This window comes from Chinchilla lanigera, unplaced genomic scaffold (genome assembly GCF_000276665.1).
Source record: "Chinchilla lanigera isolate Chin_1 unplaced genomic scaffold, ChiLan1.0 scaffold00069, whole genome shotgun sequence".
Taxonomy (NCBI): domain Eukaryota; kingdom Metazoa; phylum Chordata; class Mammalia; order Rodentia; family Chinchillidae; genus Chinchilla; species Chinchilla lanigera.
This window is the reverse complement of record NW_004955470.1, coordinates 4,254,344-4,270,419: the sequence shown is the minus strand read 5'-3', so window position 1 is coordinate 4,270,419 and position 16,076 is coordinate 4,254,344. Positions and strand designations below refer to the sequence as shown.

Below are 16,076 nucleotides of genomic sequence, written 5' to 3'. Positions count from 1 at the left end.
AGAGTGGTGGGTTGACAGGCGTTTACCGCCACACCCAGCTCCAGCTCTACACTTAACCCCTGCCCTGGTGCAGTGCGAATGCTGTGTAGACCCAATCAGGCAGGCAAACACTTGGGACCACGCAGGCCGCTCCAGGCCTGGCTCCTGGGCAGCATGATTTGCCAGCATGCCCCCTCAGAAGTCCCTAGGATTCCATGACACAGCCAGGTGTGGTGGCCCACAGGTATAATCCCAGCACCCAGGAGGCTGAGGCAGGAGGATTGCTGAGAGTTCAAGACCAGCCTGGGCTATGTAGGGACACCCTGTCCCAGAGAAAACCAAACCAAACCAAAGGTGCACACCAGAATTCTGTGACACTATTTCACCTTCCTAATGGCTCCTTGTTTTTAAAACATTATCGCAAGATATGATACTAAAAGTAATTTAATAGAAAATAAAAGCTAACGTTTCAAGGGTGTTTACTTTGTGCCAGGCACCAAACCCAAGGCTTGGGCTATCTCAGTTGCCACAACAACCCAACAAGTGGGTTCTGTTCCCAACCCGTTTCACACGTGTTCAGGGGCCGGGCAGCCCTGGCCAGGCACGCCCGTCCGCGTGTCGCCCTCCAGCCCCGTGGACCCATTTCCTGTCTCGCTCAGTGGGCTGCCTCGATGGCCCCCTTGCTGCTCTCTTTCTCCTGCGCCGGCCGTTTCAGCGCCGTCCCAGCAGGCGTCTCTCTCCCCACCCATGGCAGCAGCCCGGCTCCCTCCTTCACCCTGTCCGCTCCTCCGCCTTCTCGGGGAGGCCCTGCCTGACCGAGTCCTCACCCACCCTCCACTCCCAGCCCTCTCCTCCCGGCCCGGCCCGGGTCGGTGACCTGTGGTCACCTTAATACCGGCTTGCCAGGGCCAGGACTTAGTGCAGGGACTGTGTCTGCTCTGGTTTGAGTTCCGGAGTTTGCTTACCCGGCACATAGCTGCTCCGGTTGGGGGTTTGCTGAATGAGGGACATGCGGAGCCTAGGCAGTGCCAGCAGCAGACGGCGACACCTCTCACAGCTCTTCCCCGTGTGCTAGATGATGTGCAGGAGGCTGAGGCAGGAGGATCACTCCGAGTTCAAGGTCAGCCTGGACTACATAGTGAGTTCAAGTCTAGCCTGAACTACAAAGCAAGACCCTGTCTCAGCAAAACCAGAGAGACAAACAGACAGAGACCGAGACAGAGACAGTTATTTTCTCTCTATGAGATTTGGCTGTGGAGGGCACTTCTTTGTGTTTGACTTCGAGCCTGGATCTGAAGGGCACTGCTGGCTCCTGAGATGCAGCCTCCTGCCGTGGCAGTTTTTAGCTGTGGCCGAGCTTTAAGAAGTTCCAGGCTAGGCACAGTGGCGTCCACCTCTAATCGTAGCTATCTAGGAGGCTGAGACAGGAGGATCACAAGTTCCAGTCCAGCCAGGATATTTAGTGACTTACTGAGACTGTCTCAAAATAAAAAATGTAGGCCTAGGGATGTAGTGCAGTGCTGCGGTCCTGGGGTCAATGCCATTCCCACCCAAAAGAAAGAAGCATGAGAGGGCTGGGGGGCAGCTGGGTGGAAGGGCGTGTGCCCGGCAAGCGCCCTGGGTCCAAGGCCTGCATCCCAGCAGGAAGTCACCAGAGGTGCGCCCTGGGTGTGGGGACCTGGGCCTCACACATGGCGGTCGAGTGCTCTGCACGCTCCCCCAGCCACTCCTCAGACCTTCCTTTACCGTGAGACAGGGCCTCACTGAGTTGCCCTGGCTGACCGCTAACTTGCAGTCCTCCCGCCTCAGCCTCCCAAGTAGCCTGGATCACGGGTGTGCGCCCCCACGTCCAGGTACTTCAAGGAGCTTTCCAGGTGATCCGGGCAAGCATTAGGCAGAGAACCCCTGAGCCGCACTCAGGCTAATTACACCAGGTGCTGCGGTGGAACCCCGGGCATCAATCATTTCCAGAAGCTACCTGAATGACCCTAAAGTAAAATGACCCTGCGCACAGGCCTGAGAACCACTGTGTCCTGTCCTGACCTGGGTCCCTGATCCACAGTTCACCCTCACCACTGACCCTTATAAGTGCTTTATCATCCCCTTTTTTTCTTTCGAGACAGGGTCTTACTACTGTATACAGCCCAGTCTAGCCTTGAACTCGCTATAATCCTCCTGCCTCAGCCTCCCAGAGTGCTGGAATTACAGGCACATACCACCATGATGGGCTTCAAATTCTTTTTAAACACGTGAGGGTGGTTTGGAACAAACTCCTGAGTCACCCTAAGGTAACCCTGCATCCTTAAGAACAACCCAATGGTGCATACTTAGGTGCCAAAGTGAGACAGCAGTTGCCTAGAGTTGAAGTGTGATTGCTGGGCCTCTAGCAGCCATCTTGGGCCATGAAGTAACCTTGAACCCAGGAGACAGAGGCCGCAAACAACTGAGCAGAAAGGTGGGTACCCAGCGTCTGGGAGGTGCAGAAGTCTCTGCACCAGCTGTGTCCTGGCCACACGCCAGGCTTCTTCTTCATCAGAGATACGAAGTTCTAGCTTCTCTAAGCCCAGGTGGGCTTTCCTTTTCTTTTCCTTTCTTTTGTTGTTTCTCAGCTGTTACTGGCAGCCAGACCCAACCCTCACCGCCCTGCGCGGCTGTGGTCCGGCAGTGACCTCTGTCCTGCGCGCCGGGGGCCGCGGAGCTTGGTGGTGTTAGGTGACATGGGGCAGGGGTGTGAGTTACAGAAGGCGGAGAGAGGAGAGGTGGGCCGGGGACGGAGTCACCTACCCTGTGCCTGGTCCCGGGAGCAAACAGGAGTGTGGCGGAGGGGTCGCGGGACACCTTGGGCGCCGTAGGAGGCAGCCGCGAAGCAGAGGGCAGGCCTCAGCTGCAGAGCCTCGGAGGAAGGAAGGGAAACAAGGACATTCTCACCCAGCGTGGCGGCACACACCTGTCATCTCAGCACTCTGGAGGCTGAGGCAGGAGGATCACTATGAGTTGGGGGCCAGCCTGGGCTACATAGTGAGATCCTGCCTCAAAAATAAATTTAAAAAATAAATAACAAAATACAGATGAGGGCTGGGGACTTTGCTCCATGCATGTGTGGGGCCCTGGGTTCGATCCCCAAAAAAGAAACTAAAATAAGAACTCGATGCAGGGCTCTGCTGGGTCCCTCGGTGACTGCGGCATCCCCCTGTGCGCCCTTCCTCCCCGCTGCTGACGCCCCTGGCCGCGCCCGACCGTCTGCTTTTGGCCTGTGCACGGCGCGTGTCCCGGGCGAAGCCATCCGCCCCCAGCAGCCAGGTTTCTTGTCTTGTGCTCTCTGCTGGGTCCCCGGCCCCGCCGTTGCGTTCACACTTGCTGAGTGAAAAAGCGTTTTAAATGACTAAAGCTAAAGCTAATAAAGCCCGTGATGTTGAAACTATTTCCAGTGAAAGGATTCAAGGCTGCGGGAAATGCAGTCAGTAGAGCTGGGTGACAGTGATGAGACTTCAGGCCTCCTGTGCCTGTCGCGAGCCCAGTGGCCCCGTGAGTGCTGGGGCTCAGTCCTTCCTTTAGGAACCAGCTCCCGCCCTTCATGAGGACCCCCGGGGCCTCCCTCCTCCTGGGGCACCGTGGGGTCTGTGATGTGTCAGAGAGACAGGGCCCGGGCAGGTGGCGCCTGGGGCCAGGATAAGTGGCGGCAAGCAATCGCAGCACTTGCTGAGGCTGAGGCAGGAGGATTGCCGTGAGTTCCAGGCCATTCCGGGCTACATGGCAACACCTTGTCCCAGAGAAACGAAAGAAGATTGGTAGCTGCATGCTGAGGACCCGCCCCACGCGGTCACACCCGCCAGGCCAGGTGGACTCAGGGCAGGCAGGGGGCCCAGCGCGCCAGCGGGAGCCAGGCCTTGGGCGCTGTGGCTCCCCCTTGTCACTTTTATTTTAAGCCTGGTGCTTCCCCATCTCAAGCCTGAGCTCCGGCGCCGGCACAGGGTCCTCCCTCTGTCACCCAGGACGACTGCGTCTTGTACCTGGAGAAGCCGAGTCAGGAGACAGCGTCCGGCGCTTCTCCTCCGTGTCAGCTCCCGGCAGCCCCTCGCCCCGGCGGGCGCGGCGGGGAAAACTGAGCGCATGGCCTACTTACAGCGGCGTTAATTACGGGCTCCGGGTGGTGTTTTCCTGCCAGCGCATAACCAGCTCCTGGGGCTGGGCACAGGGACCTTGCTCCGACACTGCTCCCCTGCAGCTGGAGTAACCGTGGGGCGGGAGGGGTGGCGAGCAGTGCCAGGTGGTGGCAGGGCTGGCACCGCTGCCCTTCACCTGTGTGGGTGAGGTGGGCCTGAGATCACGGCAGGAAGTGGCGGCCAGAGGGCGCCCCGGGCCTCGCCTCACCCTGCATGGGTTCTCTTCCATGCCCTGGAGGGCTCGCTGCCCACCCTGGGGCACACACGCACGTGCACAGGGCACACTCGGACGCAGGAGCGCACACACAGACCTGCATTGCACACGCGTGCGCAGGCCCCAGGGCTGGGAAACGCTTCTCGCTCCAGTGGACGCCGTCTCCCCGGCCGGCCTGGGGGGCGGGCGAGGGTATCGTTACCGCTCCTTTACCCGGCAGTGGCCCGAGAGGGGAAAACAACACGGAGAAAGTTTTTCCTCCTCTCTGAGTCTAATTACTTGTCTGGTGAGTCCCGACCCATATACATTTCCTAAGAGACACTCGATGCCTGCCGGGCTTGGAGGCCGCCAGTGCGAATCCGCCCCTCCGCGACTCCAGGAAGCCGATTCTCATGGGGTCCTTGCGGAAGTCCCCGCTGGCCTCCTGGCTCTGTGCCCATCTTGCCTCTGCCCGGGCCCACCAGGCTCTTCCCTGCCACCTGTGTTTGTCCAGTGTGTCCCTTGCCACTACCTGTGACAGGTGGCCCGCTTTGCCCCCGCTCCTCCCCAGGCTAGTGGCCCTCCCCCCAGCAAGCTGTTCACCTCTTACCTGGTGGCGTTTGCAGAACATTCACTTGCACTTTCTATTTTTTGGTTTTTTGAGAGTCTCACTCTGCAGCCCAGGCTCGCCCAGACCTTGGGGCGATCCTCCTGCCTCAGCCTCCCGAGTGCTGGGATTACAGGTCGTGCGCCACCACGGCAGGCTCTCACTTGCATTTATCGACCTGCTGAGTCCTCTTCCAACGAGGATGCCGCCCCACTTCTGCGGAACGTGCGTCCTCACAGGGAGAGAACGGCAGCAGACGTGGTGCACGCCTGTCGCCCGCAAGGCTCCCGATCACCACAAGTCAGAGAGCGGCCTGGCTGCAGAGTGAGACCCTCTCTTAGAGAAACAAAAACAGAAGCAAAACCCAGACAGACAGCCAGGGGGCCGATGAAGAGGACGCCAGGGTGGGACACGGACTCGGCCCCACATAGCACCGGGAGTCGCAGCAGGACCGTGCCTTTGCGGCTCGTCCGCCCTGGGCTGTGAAAATGTCCCAGTGGCTGAGAAGAGAAGGCCCCGAGCGCGCCCAGCGCATCCTCTCCGCGACGAGCGCTGAGGGCGCCAGGGCTGTGCTCAGCGGGCTTGGAGGGACCCGGCGGAGGACGCACCCAGGCTGACGTCCCGTCCCGGGGGCATGGAGGCCTCCTGCGCTCTACAGGGCCCCACCTCGTGCCCCAGGACCCCAAGACGCCAACAGTGCCCTCTTCTTCCGTCCCGTAGGTGACACCCACGGCATTGGAGGACTTGGACCCCAGCCACTGGAGGACAGCCCTGCCGAGCCCCTGCCTCCCGCCTCCCCTGAGCCCAGCGCGGGCCCAGCGGACGAGGATGTGCGGCCCTGGTGCCCCTCGCTGCAGGAGGTGATGGAGCTGCTCCACAGCCTGGGGGCCCACAGCCCCACCGCGTACCTGCCGGGGCCCTGCAGCAGGTGGGTGCCAGCCCTTCCTCGGGCCGCCTTCCCTGCTCCATCCACGTCTGCATTCCGCTCCAGCCCGGGAGGTGGGGACATTTTAGGGTTTATTATTATTATTATTATTATTATTATTATTATTGGTTTTGAGACAGGGTCTCACTGTGTACTTAAGGCTGGTCTTGAACTTACTGTGAAGCCCAGGCTGGCTCTGAACTCGCAGCGATCCTCCTGCTTCAGCCTCGGGCACGCTCAACAAATTCACATTGGGAGGGCGCACAGGAGGGGCTCTAAGGAGCCACTGGGCTCCGCTTGGAAGCGGAAATGGCCGTGGGAACTTTACAGCCCAGGCTGCGCCCCACTCGGCACACAGCCGTTTCCTCCTTCCCGGTTTCCCCAAGATCTGACTGCCTCCTGACCTTCCTGCTGCAGGGGCCAGGTGGTGTTGGAACTGTGCCGCTGTCCCGGCAACTGAGAGGCTGAGACAGGAGGGTCGCCTTGAATTTCAGGCCAGTCTGGCCTACATAGTGAGCTCAAGGTCAACCTGAACTGCGTAGCAGGACCCTGCCTCAAAAAGAACGGTGGCCCAGAAATGCATCCTTTACACTCCTAGGGCACACAGAGCCCAGCACACAGACTCCTGTCGGGGGAGGGTGGAGCCGGGAGGTCCTGGCGCGGCTCAGAGAGCTGCGGGCGCCGTGCAGCCTCATTCCCAGTGTGGCTTCGACCCGCACGTGCGCCCACCTCCTTCTCTGGGCCCTTTGGCCTCCCCGAGACTGAGGGCTGCAGTCACAGTACCTAGGCCAGGGGCAGTGCAGTCCTCCCGCCTAGAGAACCCTCCTCTCCTGGCTGGGCAGGGCGGCAGGGGCTCAGGGACACCCCTGGGATGCTGGCGGGATGCAGCTGCCCCGAGACAGCCATGGGTAGCCAGAAGGTACCGGAGGACTCCAGGGCCCGTGTGCCCCCTCCCTGTGGCCCTGTGCGCTCTCGCCCCTGAGCGCCCTCAGAGGCCTGTCCTGGGCCCGCTGGTTCCGCATCAGGAACCACCATCCTTCCCTTCCCTGCCAGCCTCGAGGGCACACCCAGCACAACAGGCACCTTGGGGCTCTTCAGGGGCACCCACGGAGTCTCAGTGGCCATGGCAAGGTATCTGCACGCAGCCCTACAACCTGCTCACCTCTTGGTTGCTGTGAGAAAGAAGCATCTTCCAGTCTTTGTTCCCAATCTCAGGTTTTCTTAAAGTCTATTGCCATCTCTCCTCTAAAGCGGACTTCAAGATTTCCTTTCAGGCCGGGCGTGGTGGCACGTGCCTATGATCCCCAGCACGTGGGAGGCTGAGGCAGGAGGACCTCTGTGAGTCTGAGGCCAGCCTGGGCTGATGAGTTAAATGCCAGCTGGAACTGCATAGCAAGACCCTGTCTCAAAAAAAAAAAAAAAGAAAGAAAGAAAGAAAGAGAGAAAGAAAGAAAGAAAGAAAGAAAGAAAGAAAGAAAGAAAGGAAGGAAGGAAGGAAGGAAGGAAGGAAGGAAAGAAAGAAAGAAAGAAAGAAAAAGAAAAACTTCCCTTGGAAAGATGTAGCCCTGCAGCTGGACCATGCAGACCATCTGATGCCCACCTTGTTGCAAATACAGTGCTCCTGCTCAGTGGCGAGGCTGGGGAGGGAAAAACATAGGGCCTTGGAGGGTGAAGGGGCAGAGAAAAAGGACCAGCATGTGGACACAAGTGGAAATGGCACAAGTGGAAGTGACCACGCTCAGCCTGGGGTGGGGGGACCCGCGCCTGCGCCCTTCTCCCCTGGCTGCCGTGGCGGGGCCCCCAGGCCATTCCTGGGTTCTGGCCCGGCTGCAGAGCCGCCTGACATGCAGGCCCAGCGATGAGAGCCCCACGATCTGGGCCGTGGCCGAGGACCACCCTGCAAGGCCAGATGGGTACACGGGTGACACTTGGCACGTCGGAAGGACATCCTCTGCAGCATGGAGGCCATGGCACTTGGCCTTCCACTGGAGTGTCGTTAGGTCTGGGTCAGATGTCCCTCGCCCCCTTCTGTGAGCTTGGCGTGGACTCCTCGGGGCAGCGGCTCCAGCGTGGCTGTGGCGTAGGGGGCGGATGGACAGCGCCCGGCCTGCCAGCAGGCGGCTCTCCGCTGTGGTGGCAGCAGTGTCCCTGCGGCCGTCACCACACTGGACCAGCACTGTGTCACCATCTGTAACCCAAACGTAGAAGCGCAGGGAGAGGCCAGCCACGTACCCGGAGGGCATGGTCACTTGCCGAGGGTAGAGCGGCTCCTGCACTCTGGGTGCAGGCTGTGAGCCCTAATCCTGGGCTGGGACCCTGGACACCAAGGAGGCCACTGCTCATAGGGTCTGACTGGGGCCCCCGGGGAGCCCACCGGGCTAGGAGGGATGCAGGTTCACCGGGCCGCGCTGTCCTGTGTTCTGTGACCCTGCACTGGTGCCCGATGGCATCCCAGGGACAGGTGTCTCGGGATGGCGGTCCCAGATGCCAACCCTTGAGGCAGAAGGCAGGAGACACGGGATCCCTGGCACGGGGCCGTGCCCAAGGTGGGGACCGAGGAGAACACTCGCTGGTGAGGGCTGTGTCGCAGCCACACCCGCTCCGCAGCTCAGAAGACGTGACGCCCGCCACACTTTCTCCGCTCCTCCTCCCTTTGGCAGTCGCAGAGTGACTGCAAACCGTCTTTGCAGCAGGCTGGCTGCCCAGCCCTCGGGAGACCTGCAAGCCAGCACCACCACCACCACCGCCCCCCCACCTGGGTACGTGTGCGCACTCGCGGGCTGCACAGCCGGCCGATGCCAGCCCCACCCATGCTAAAACTGGGCAGGCCCCAGCCTTCGCCTCCTCTCCACCAGCCTTGCCTCATTGGCACCAGCTTTCCAGGTACCAAGAAGACGGATCTGTCCTCCTCCCCGCCCGGAGGCAGCGCCAGCACCAAGATGCGAAGAACAGACTTTTCTTCCCCAGAACTGTGGGAGTGATGCCCTTAGGCAGGCACAGCGGCCCATGCCTGTGGTCCCAGCACTCAGGAGGCTGAGGCAGGAGGATGACCTTGAGTTGAAGCCCAGCCTGAGCTAACCAGAAAAACTGTGGCTCAAAACAAGAGCAGTGCTCTTCCATTCCCCACCCCCAGCGTGACTGGCCTCGGCCGCCTCACCTGGCTGCTCCGTGCGTGCCTGGGGACACCCACCTCGCAGACACTCGCCCTGAACAACTTGTCAGGCCCAGCGGGACCCCTGGAGGGGGAGGGGCTCATGGGCGTTTTCACATGCACTCGGGGGGCTCCAGCATCAGACAAGGACACAGTGCGGGGGGACCCTTGCAGCTTGGAGCCAGGATTCCCAGGGCCCAGCCCCCACCGGCTACAGTGAGAGCCCTCACTGTCCCCTCATGGAGCTCCCGCACACCACGGGGCAGTCAGGTCGGGGGTCACGTCCAGGACGGTTGTGACAGGCCACGCTCACCTGGGCATGCGGCCCCCCCCTCCCTCCCCCTCCTTTGTTTCCTTTCTCTCCCTCCCCCCCCCTCCCTGTGTGTCTCTGTCCCCACCTCGCCACCTTTGGGAAAGCCAGCTGCCCTGTTGGGCCCTGGAGAGGCCCCTGCGGTGAGGAACTGGCCCCCGCCACTTGGTGACCCCACGAATGAGCCAGAGGTGACTTCAGCTGCCCAGCGTCGTGAGGGCCACCTCCGTCCTGACCCCGGCCGCACACCCTGAGCCAGCTCTAGACTCTGGCTCGCAGAGCCTGCGTGAGAAGATAAACGTGCTCTTTACACCTTCGCGGTTGGTGTGACCCGTCACACACGGCCACGGTGGCCATGGACGGCTGGGTCCCGAGCCCTCCCGCTGTGCCCCGTCCCCCCGCCTTGCGCCCAGTCCTGTGACCCCCTTGCCACGGTGCCCCAGCTGCTCCTGTCTCGCTGCAGAACACTAGACGGTGGGGACAAGGAGCAGCAGGACCCGCCCCAGGAGACGGCCTTGGACATGTGCCTGAGCAACATCTACAAGGTGGGTCGCCTTCCGGCCACCTCCCCGACAGCGCGGCACGGCCTGTGCAGCAGTCAGGCCGGAGTGGGGCCCCGAGCTGGGTGGGCCTCACCTGCTGTTGGCTCCGCTCCGCGCAGCCTGGCGCGGGGGTTCCCGTCCTCGCGGTCCCCGGCGGCCCCCCACCCCGGCGCTCTTCCCTGCAGTTCCTGACGCTGTGCGTCTACGTCCGCCCGGGGGTCTACACTGATGCCACCCTCCTGGGCCTCACCGAGCTTCTGTGTCGCACCGGCCTGGACGTGGGGCTCCGCCTGCTGCCCAAGACCAACCTCCAGCAACTCCTGCTGCAGCTGCTGGAGTGCGTCCGCGAGTGGCCCGGCAAGGTGTGTGCCCCGTGGAGGGCACTGGATGCCCCTGACCTCCGTGACCCCTACCTCCTCCCCTGAGCGGGCTGGGCCGCAGTCAGGGTGGCGGGTGGGGGTGGCAGCGTCCTGCAGCCCGCGCTGTCCCTGTGCCCACAGCTGCAGCGCCTGTGCCGTGCCCTCAGCTGGGTGTCCGACCACCACCACAACCTGCTGGCCGTCGTGCAGCTCTTCCCGGACGTGACCCCGAGGGGCAGGTGGGTGCTGCTCCCCGGCTCCCCGCTTCCCTGCCCTCGCCCTGGGAGCCATAGCCAAAAATACGAAGCACTAATGACTTCTCTACAAACAGACCCAGAAAAAGCCCAATTCTCTTAATGTGTCTCATCAGCAAGCCTGGCTCTCGCAATTAGCTTCCCGCAGTGCCCCGCCCTCCCCGCCCGCTCCAGCTCCCCAGCACACAGCATTCCCCTCCACTCCAGTTATCTTGCCGTGTGCACCCTGTGTGTGGCTGCCTGTCCCCGCCGCAGCCCCTCCAAAAGAGCAGGTGCCTCGATGAGATCCCTGCGCTATCGCCCCGCGTCCAAGACAGTACCTGGCAGGCTGTTGGTGCTTGGGAAATTTTTTATGAAAGATTGATGATGAACGAGGTAGACAAACAATGAAGCTATCTGGGGAGACTGAGGCAGTCGGATCCCAAGTTTGAGGCCAGCCTGGACAACTCAGACCCTGTCTCTCAATTTTTTAAAAAGGCCTGGGAGTGTAGCCGAGTGGGAGAGAGCTTGCCTAGCAGGCATGAGGGCCTGGATTCAATCTTCAGTACAGCTAAAAAAGGGAAAAAAAAGCGCACCGGCTGGACTTGATCTCAGCTCTTTTCCTCTCTCCTTCTTCCTTCCGGTTCCGCCTCCTGAGTGAGCAGAGCCCTCCCCAGACCCCTCCCGCTGGGACCCACCCCTCCCATCCCAGCCTGGCCGGGTTGCCCACTGGGGCAGGTCCCTGCCGCTCCCACCCCAGCCCCCTCCCCCGCCACCATGTCCCGGTGCTCAGCTCAGGACAGACGCCTGCTCCCTGCCCGAGGCCCAGCCGGCCCCGCTGTGTTCTGGACTCACAGGCCGGGCCAGACGCCACGAGTCTGGCAGAGAGTGGCGGTCTCTCCACAGTCCTGAAGGGACTGTCCCTGCTGTGTGGAAGGAACCAGGCTCCTGGAACCCTGCCCAGGCCTCCTGGTGCTGGGTGGGTGGCACCCTGCCCAGCCCGGACCCCTCAGATTTCTTTCAGGCTCATCCGAAGAGGCTCAGCCCTGCCTCCTGGCCCCTGCTCTGTTGCCCAGGCCAGAAATGGTCCTAGAGGTTCCTGCACGGCCACCTCACCTGTATCTTCTCATCCCTAAATCTTGTGCTTAGCCAGGTGTGGAGGCGCATACTTGTAATCCCAGCACTCTGGAAGGCTGAGGCAGGAGGATCAAAAGGTCGAGCCCAGCCTGGACAATTTAGAGACTTATCAAGACCCTGTCTCAAAATAGAATGTAAAAGAGGTCTCGGGATGGAGCTCAGTGTGAAAATCCTGGGTTTAATCTCCAGGACTGAAAAGGAAAACCCCTCAGTCACCCTCTGCCCACCTCCTCTTGCTGTCGTTTCTTCGTCTCCTCTGGAGCACAGCGGAGGCATCTGCCCCCCCCCCGCCCCCGCGGCCCAAAGGCCGTGGATTCCAGATGCCTGTGGGTGTTGTGGCTCTGCTCACGGCACTCCCACCCGCCTGGCCAACGTCCCCGTGGTCCAGCCTGACTCGCATTTGCTCCGCAGGGTCATGTTGCTTGTGGTTGTTTTCCTCAAATCTGCGTCTTACGTGTCTGTGCGTGTGTATCTGTGATGGGCCCTTTTTTTTTCACGGCTGCGTCATATTCCCTAGTAGGCCTGAAACCAGTCTCTGGCCCTGGATGTTCCCCTAGGGACAGTCCACGTGTACCAGCTTTGGGCATTTCTGCAGATAATTCTCTACAGTGAACTCCTTGAAGGAAAATTGCGGTCCTAAAATCTGCACATTTAAATTTGGGCCTAAAAACAGCAAAGCTAGACGGGGTCATATGCCACCAAGCGATGATAAAAACGTCTGTTTGTCCACATTGTCATAGACCCGGCGTTTTCTCAGTGCTGTCTTTTCAGTCGCAGTCAATCTGAAAGAGACCATCCTGTGACTCTTCAATTTTATTTCCCCGATCGCCAGTGAAAGTGAGCGAGCCTCTTTCTGCGTCTCAGCCTTTTGTGTTGCTTTCACTATAAATCACGCCCTACGGTTCCTCCCCATTCCTCTGTCAGGTAATTCATCTTTCTAACTATCCTGACGTATGCATTACTCACTGCGTGTTGCAAACACTGTATTGTCCTGTATTTTCTCCTAAGGTTGCAAATTGTCTATTTATTTATTTGTAAATTGTCATTTTTAAATCTTCATGTGTGGTGTCATCTAGCAAACTGGATGTTTTCTTACTGGTTTGATTTTTTTCTTTTAAAACAAAACAGAACAGGGTCTCCCTGTGTAGCCCAGGATGGCCTCACGGCAATCCTCCTGCCTCAGCCTCCAAAGTGCTCAGCTTGTAGGTGTGCACTGCCACACCCAGCAATCATCTTTAAGTTTTCAAGTACTTAGATGTGCCGGAGAGTGGCATGGGTGGGCCAGAGAGCGGACCGGGACTCTTGTGTCATGAAGCCTTTGTGTCTGGAGTAGCAGACCTTCCCCACCGTAAGACCACAAAGACTCTCGGCCTGTTTTCTCCCAGGACTTGGTAAGCTTGTTCCCGGCAGTTTCCTCCCTCAGGAATCCATTTCTCCTAGGTAGGAGACAAGGCTCGAACTTGATTGCTTTCCACCCCAAAGAGCCAGCGTACCTGAGACCTTTTTCCGGATAAATCATCTTCCTTTCCCAGTAGATCTGAAGCACCCTGTGTCATACGCCAGACCTGCAATGATGCGCGTTCCCCACCGGCCACGGGGACTGCAGTGTGGGGACCTGTGTCTTCTTGAGGTCTAAGTCAGTCCAGGGTCCAGCAGAAGCGGCCTTTAGTGTTAGGGAGCGACTGAAGCAGAGTGTCTTTCATCTGCCCTCTGGCTGCTACCTCAGGCCAGGAGCTTTGGATTTGTTATTTATATATTTACTTACTTGAGACAGGGTCTCGCTGTGCAGCCTAGGCATGCCGTGAACTCACAGGAACTCTCCTGCCTCAGCCTCCCTAGTCAACATGCCAGGCTGGACCAGGAGCTTTACTAAACAAGAGGCTTACTCATTGGGATGAGTATTACTTATGTAGAAATTTTATTTGTTTAATTTCCTAAAAGGATAGCATTTAAGGGGTACAGAATTCAAAAGGTGCAAAGAAGTAGGCAGACGCAGAAACGCACCCCATCTGGCCCCGAGCTGCCCGCCCGTTGCCGTCTCTGGGCACGGAGCACTCATGCGCGACCTGGCCCCTATGCGGCACTTCGCAGCCCTTTCCCGTTCTCTTTCCGGGCCTCGCTGCGCACAGCATGGGCTCAGCTTGGCACTGCCCCCTGCACGTCCCCTGCAGTGGTGTTGTCGCAGGAGCGGGCCAGCGCCTGCTCTGCCCGTGCTGGTGGCTGCCCCACTGCGCTCTGTGCCCAGGCTGCCCCCAGGAGGGAGGGCAGGCTGTTGTAGGAGGGGCTGTCACAACCTCGGACTGCTCAGCTCCAGGGGAACAAAGAAGGCACTCCCGCCGGCCCTGGCGCCTGCTCCCCAGCCCCTGATGCCCACATCTAAGAGCTTCCCCTTCACAGATGACAGTAAATAAGCCAGGTGTGGTAGTGCCTGCCTGTAAGCACTCAGGAGGCTGAGGCAGGAGGACCGCCACAAGTTCAAGGCCGGCCTGCGCTGTATAACGAGAGTCTATCCCAAAAGCAAAGGAAAGGAAACACTAGAACAGACCACCGACGCGGGGCCAGTAGGAAGAAGGAGGTCTGTGCAGGGAGGGCGAGCCTCTGGGGTGGTCCTGGGTTGCTGTCATGAAGGGCAGCGTGCCACCCTGGCTTCAGACTTCCGCCCTGGGTCCCCAGCGGGAGCCATGCTTGGAGCAGGACCTGTGGCCACTGGGCCCCTCCCAGGGCCTGCAGGAGGAAGATCGCGGCTGAAGGCCGCTCAGCTGCATGCAGAGCCGATGCCCCAGCTGCAGGGGACCCGGCTCCTTGCCATCTGCCCCTGTTCTCAGTGCCACAGCCCCTGCTTGCCCAGCTTTCGGAGCGGCAGAGGGTGGGGCTGAGACGGGAGACAGGTGCACGGGGCCCTGCGATCCCTCTGCGGGGCGGTTTGGCAAAATCAAGCAGATGGCTTCAAGACCTGCAAACTTCCCCAAGCAGTTTCACTGGGGGAAGCTGGAGAGAAAGAGTTCTTGTTGAGCGCACTCGGTGTAGTGATGTTTGTAACAGTGACACAATTGCAATCTGCGTCAGTGCCCCATGGGTGGAGTTCTAGCCAGACCACCGTGGGGTGTTTCATAGCACTCAGAAATGACACAAGGAAGCTGAGTGTGGTGGCACACATCTGCAATCCCAGCGTGCAGGAAGCTGAGGCAGGAGGTCACAGAAATAGGGAGAATAACAAGGAGGGGCCCAGGCACCCGCATCCCGCCTCTTGAGACACTTGGGGCCACGCGATTCCGCTCTGGCCACGGCTACGCCCCATGCGCTGGCCCTTACACACCCGCAACCACACCAGGGTCACCTAGGATGCCTGACATTGTGACAGCCCTCATGAGCACAGTCACCTCCAGACGCAGAGCTCAGCAACTCCCCTCAAGCCCGCCCCGCAAGCCTGGAGCTTTGACGCCGGCCAGGAGGGCTCTCGTGACACGGCCCTTCTTGTGCTGGCCCTGGGCCGTGCTGGGGACTCATGTCTCCACATTCCCTCTGTCCAGCTGTCACGGCGTCCAGGGCAGCTCCCTGGGCATGAGGTCCGGGGTCCTCTCTGTCCCCCAGCACTTAGGCGACCGAGATGTCACAGTGCTCTGTGAATGCTGGGGTTAGCAGGTGACCACGCTGGCTCTCAACTCTTCTCTCTGCTGCTGTGACAGAGACGTGGGATGTGGGGCCTAGGAGGAGCCCCGTGTCGTGCTTACCTGTGCAGGGAAGCGGGAAGCCGGGGCGGATGGCCCTGTGTCCTTACCCCAGGAGCGAGGTCTAGGCTCCACCAATTGGATGCTCCGAAGGTAGGGGACCAGGGACAGCAACCCTCACCAGTCCCTTCTTGAGCAAACTGTCCCTTGGCCTGGGGAATTCTGGAGCTCCCCAGCCTTGGTGTTTTGAGACAGGGTCCCGCCACGTAGTTCAGGCTGGCCTTGAACTCACTGTGTACCCAGAATGGCTTTGAACTTGCAGTGGGTCTTCCTGCTTTGGCCCCGAGTGCTGGGATGACAGACGTGTGCCACCACACCCAGCTCCCGGTCTATGCCCAGACCTCTGTCCCCTTCAGGGCTTCCAGGAGCCACTGTGCCAGTTCTAGGTCAGGCTCTGGGGCCAGCAGATTCCGAACTCCCTGCTGCAGGAGCCTCCACTCTCTGGGGGACAGCGGTGGCCCTGAGGCCCTGCAACAGCGGCGTACCCGGTTCTCACCGCCTTCCTCCCCGCACACCCTAGTTCTGATCCCAATGTTTCTGCCTCTTCCGGGTCTTTTCTTCAGCCATGGCTTCTTACTCTTGGCCCGTTATCCTCGGCTGCTCTCCCTTCGCAGCACGTAAGCGTGCTGGTGTGTCTTCCCCCTGCAGCGGCAGCTCTGTCCCCAGTGTGACGCGCTTCCCCGAGCCCCTCGCTCCAGCCGGGGTCCTGCCCTCCCTTGGACACATGAGTTCTTCAAGGCCCATGTTGT

General features: G+C 60.2%; 1 protein-coding gene across 1 annotated transcript in view; it reads left to right on the top strand.

Moving 5' to 3' along the window:
* Fam178b (family with sequence similarity 178, member B) overlaps positions 1-16,076 on the top strand; it is a 75,708-nt gene that overhangs the window by 32,644 nt on the left and 26,988 nt on the right. Inside the window, exons 8-11 of the mRNA XM_005400687.2 lie at positions 5,663-5,870; positions 9,792-9,873; positions 10,056-10,232; positions 10,371-10,468. Coding sequence (XP_005400744.1) covers positions 5,663-5,870; positions 9,792-9,873; positions 10,056-10,232; positions 10,371-10,468 — 565 coding nt within the window. The remainder of the gene's footprint in view (positions 1-5,662; positions 5,871-9,791; positions 9,874-10,055; positions 10,233-10,370; positions 10,469-16,076) is intronic.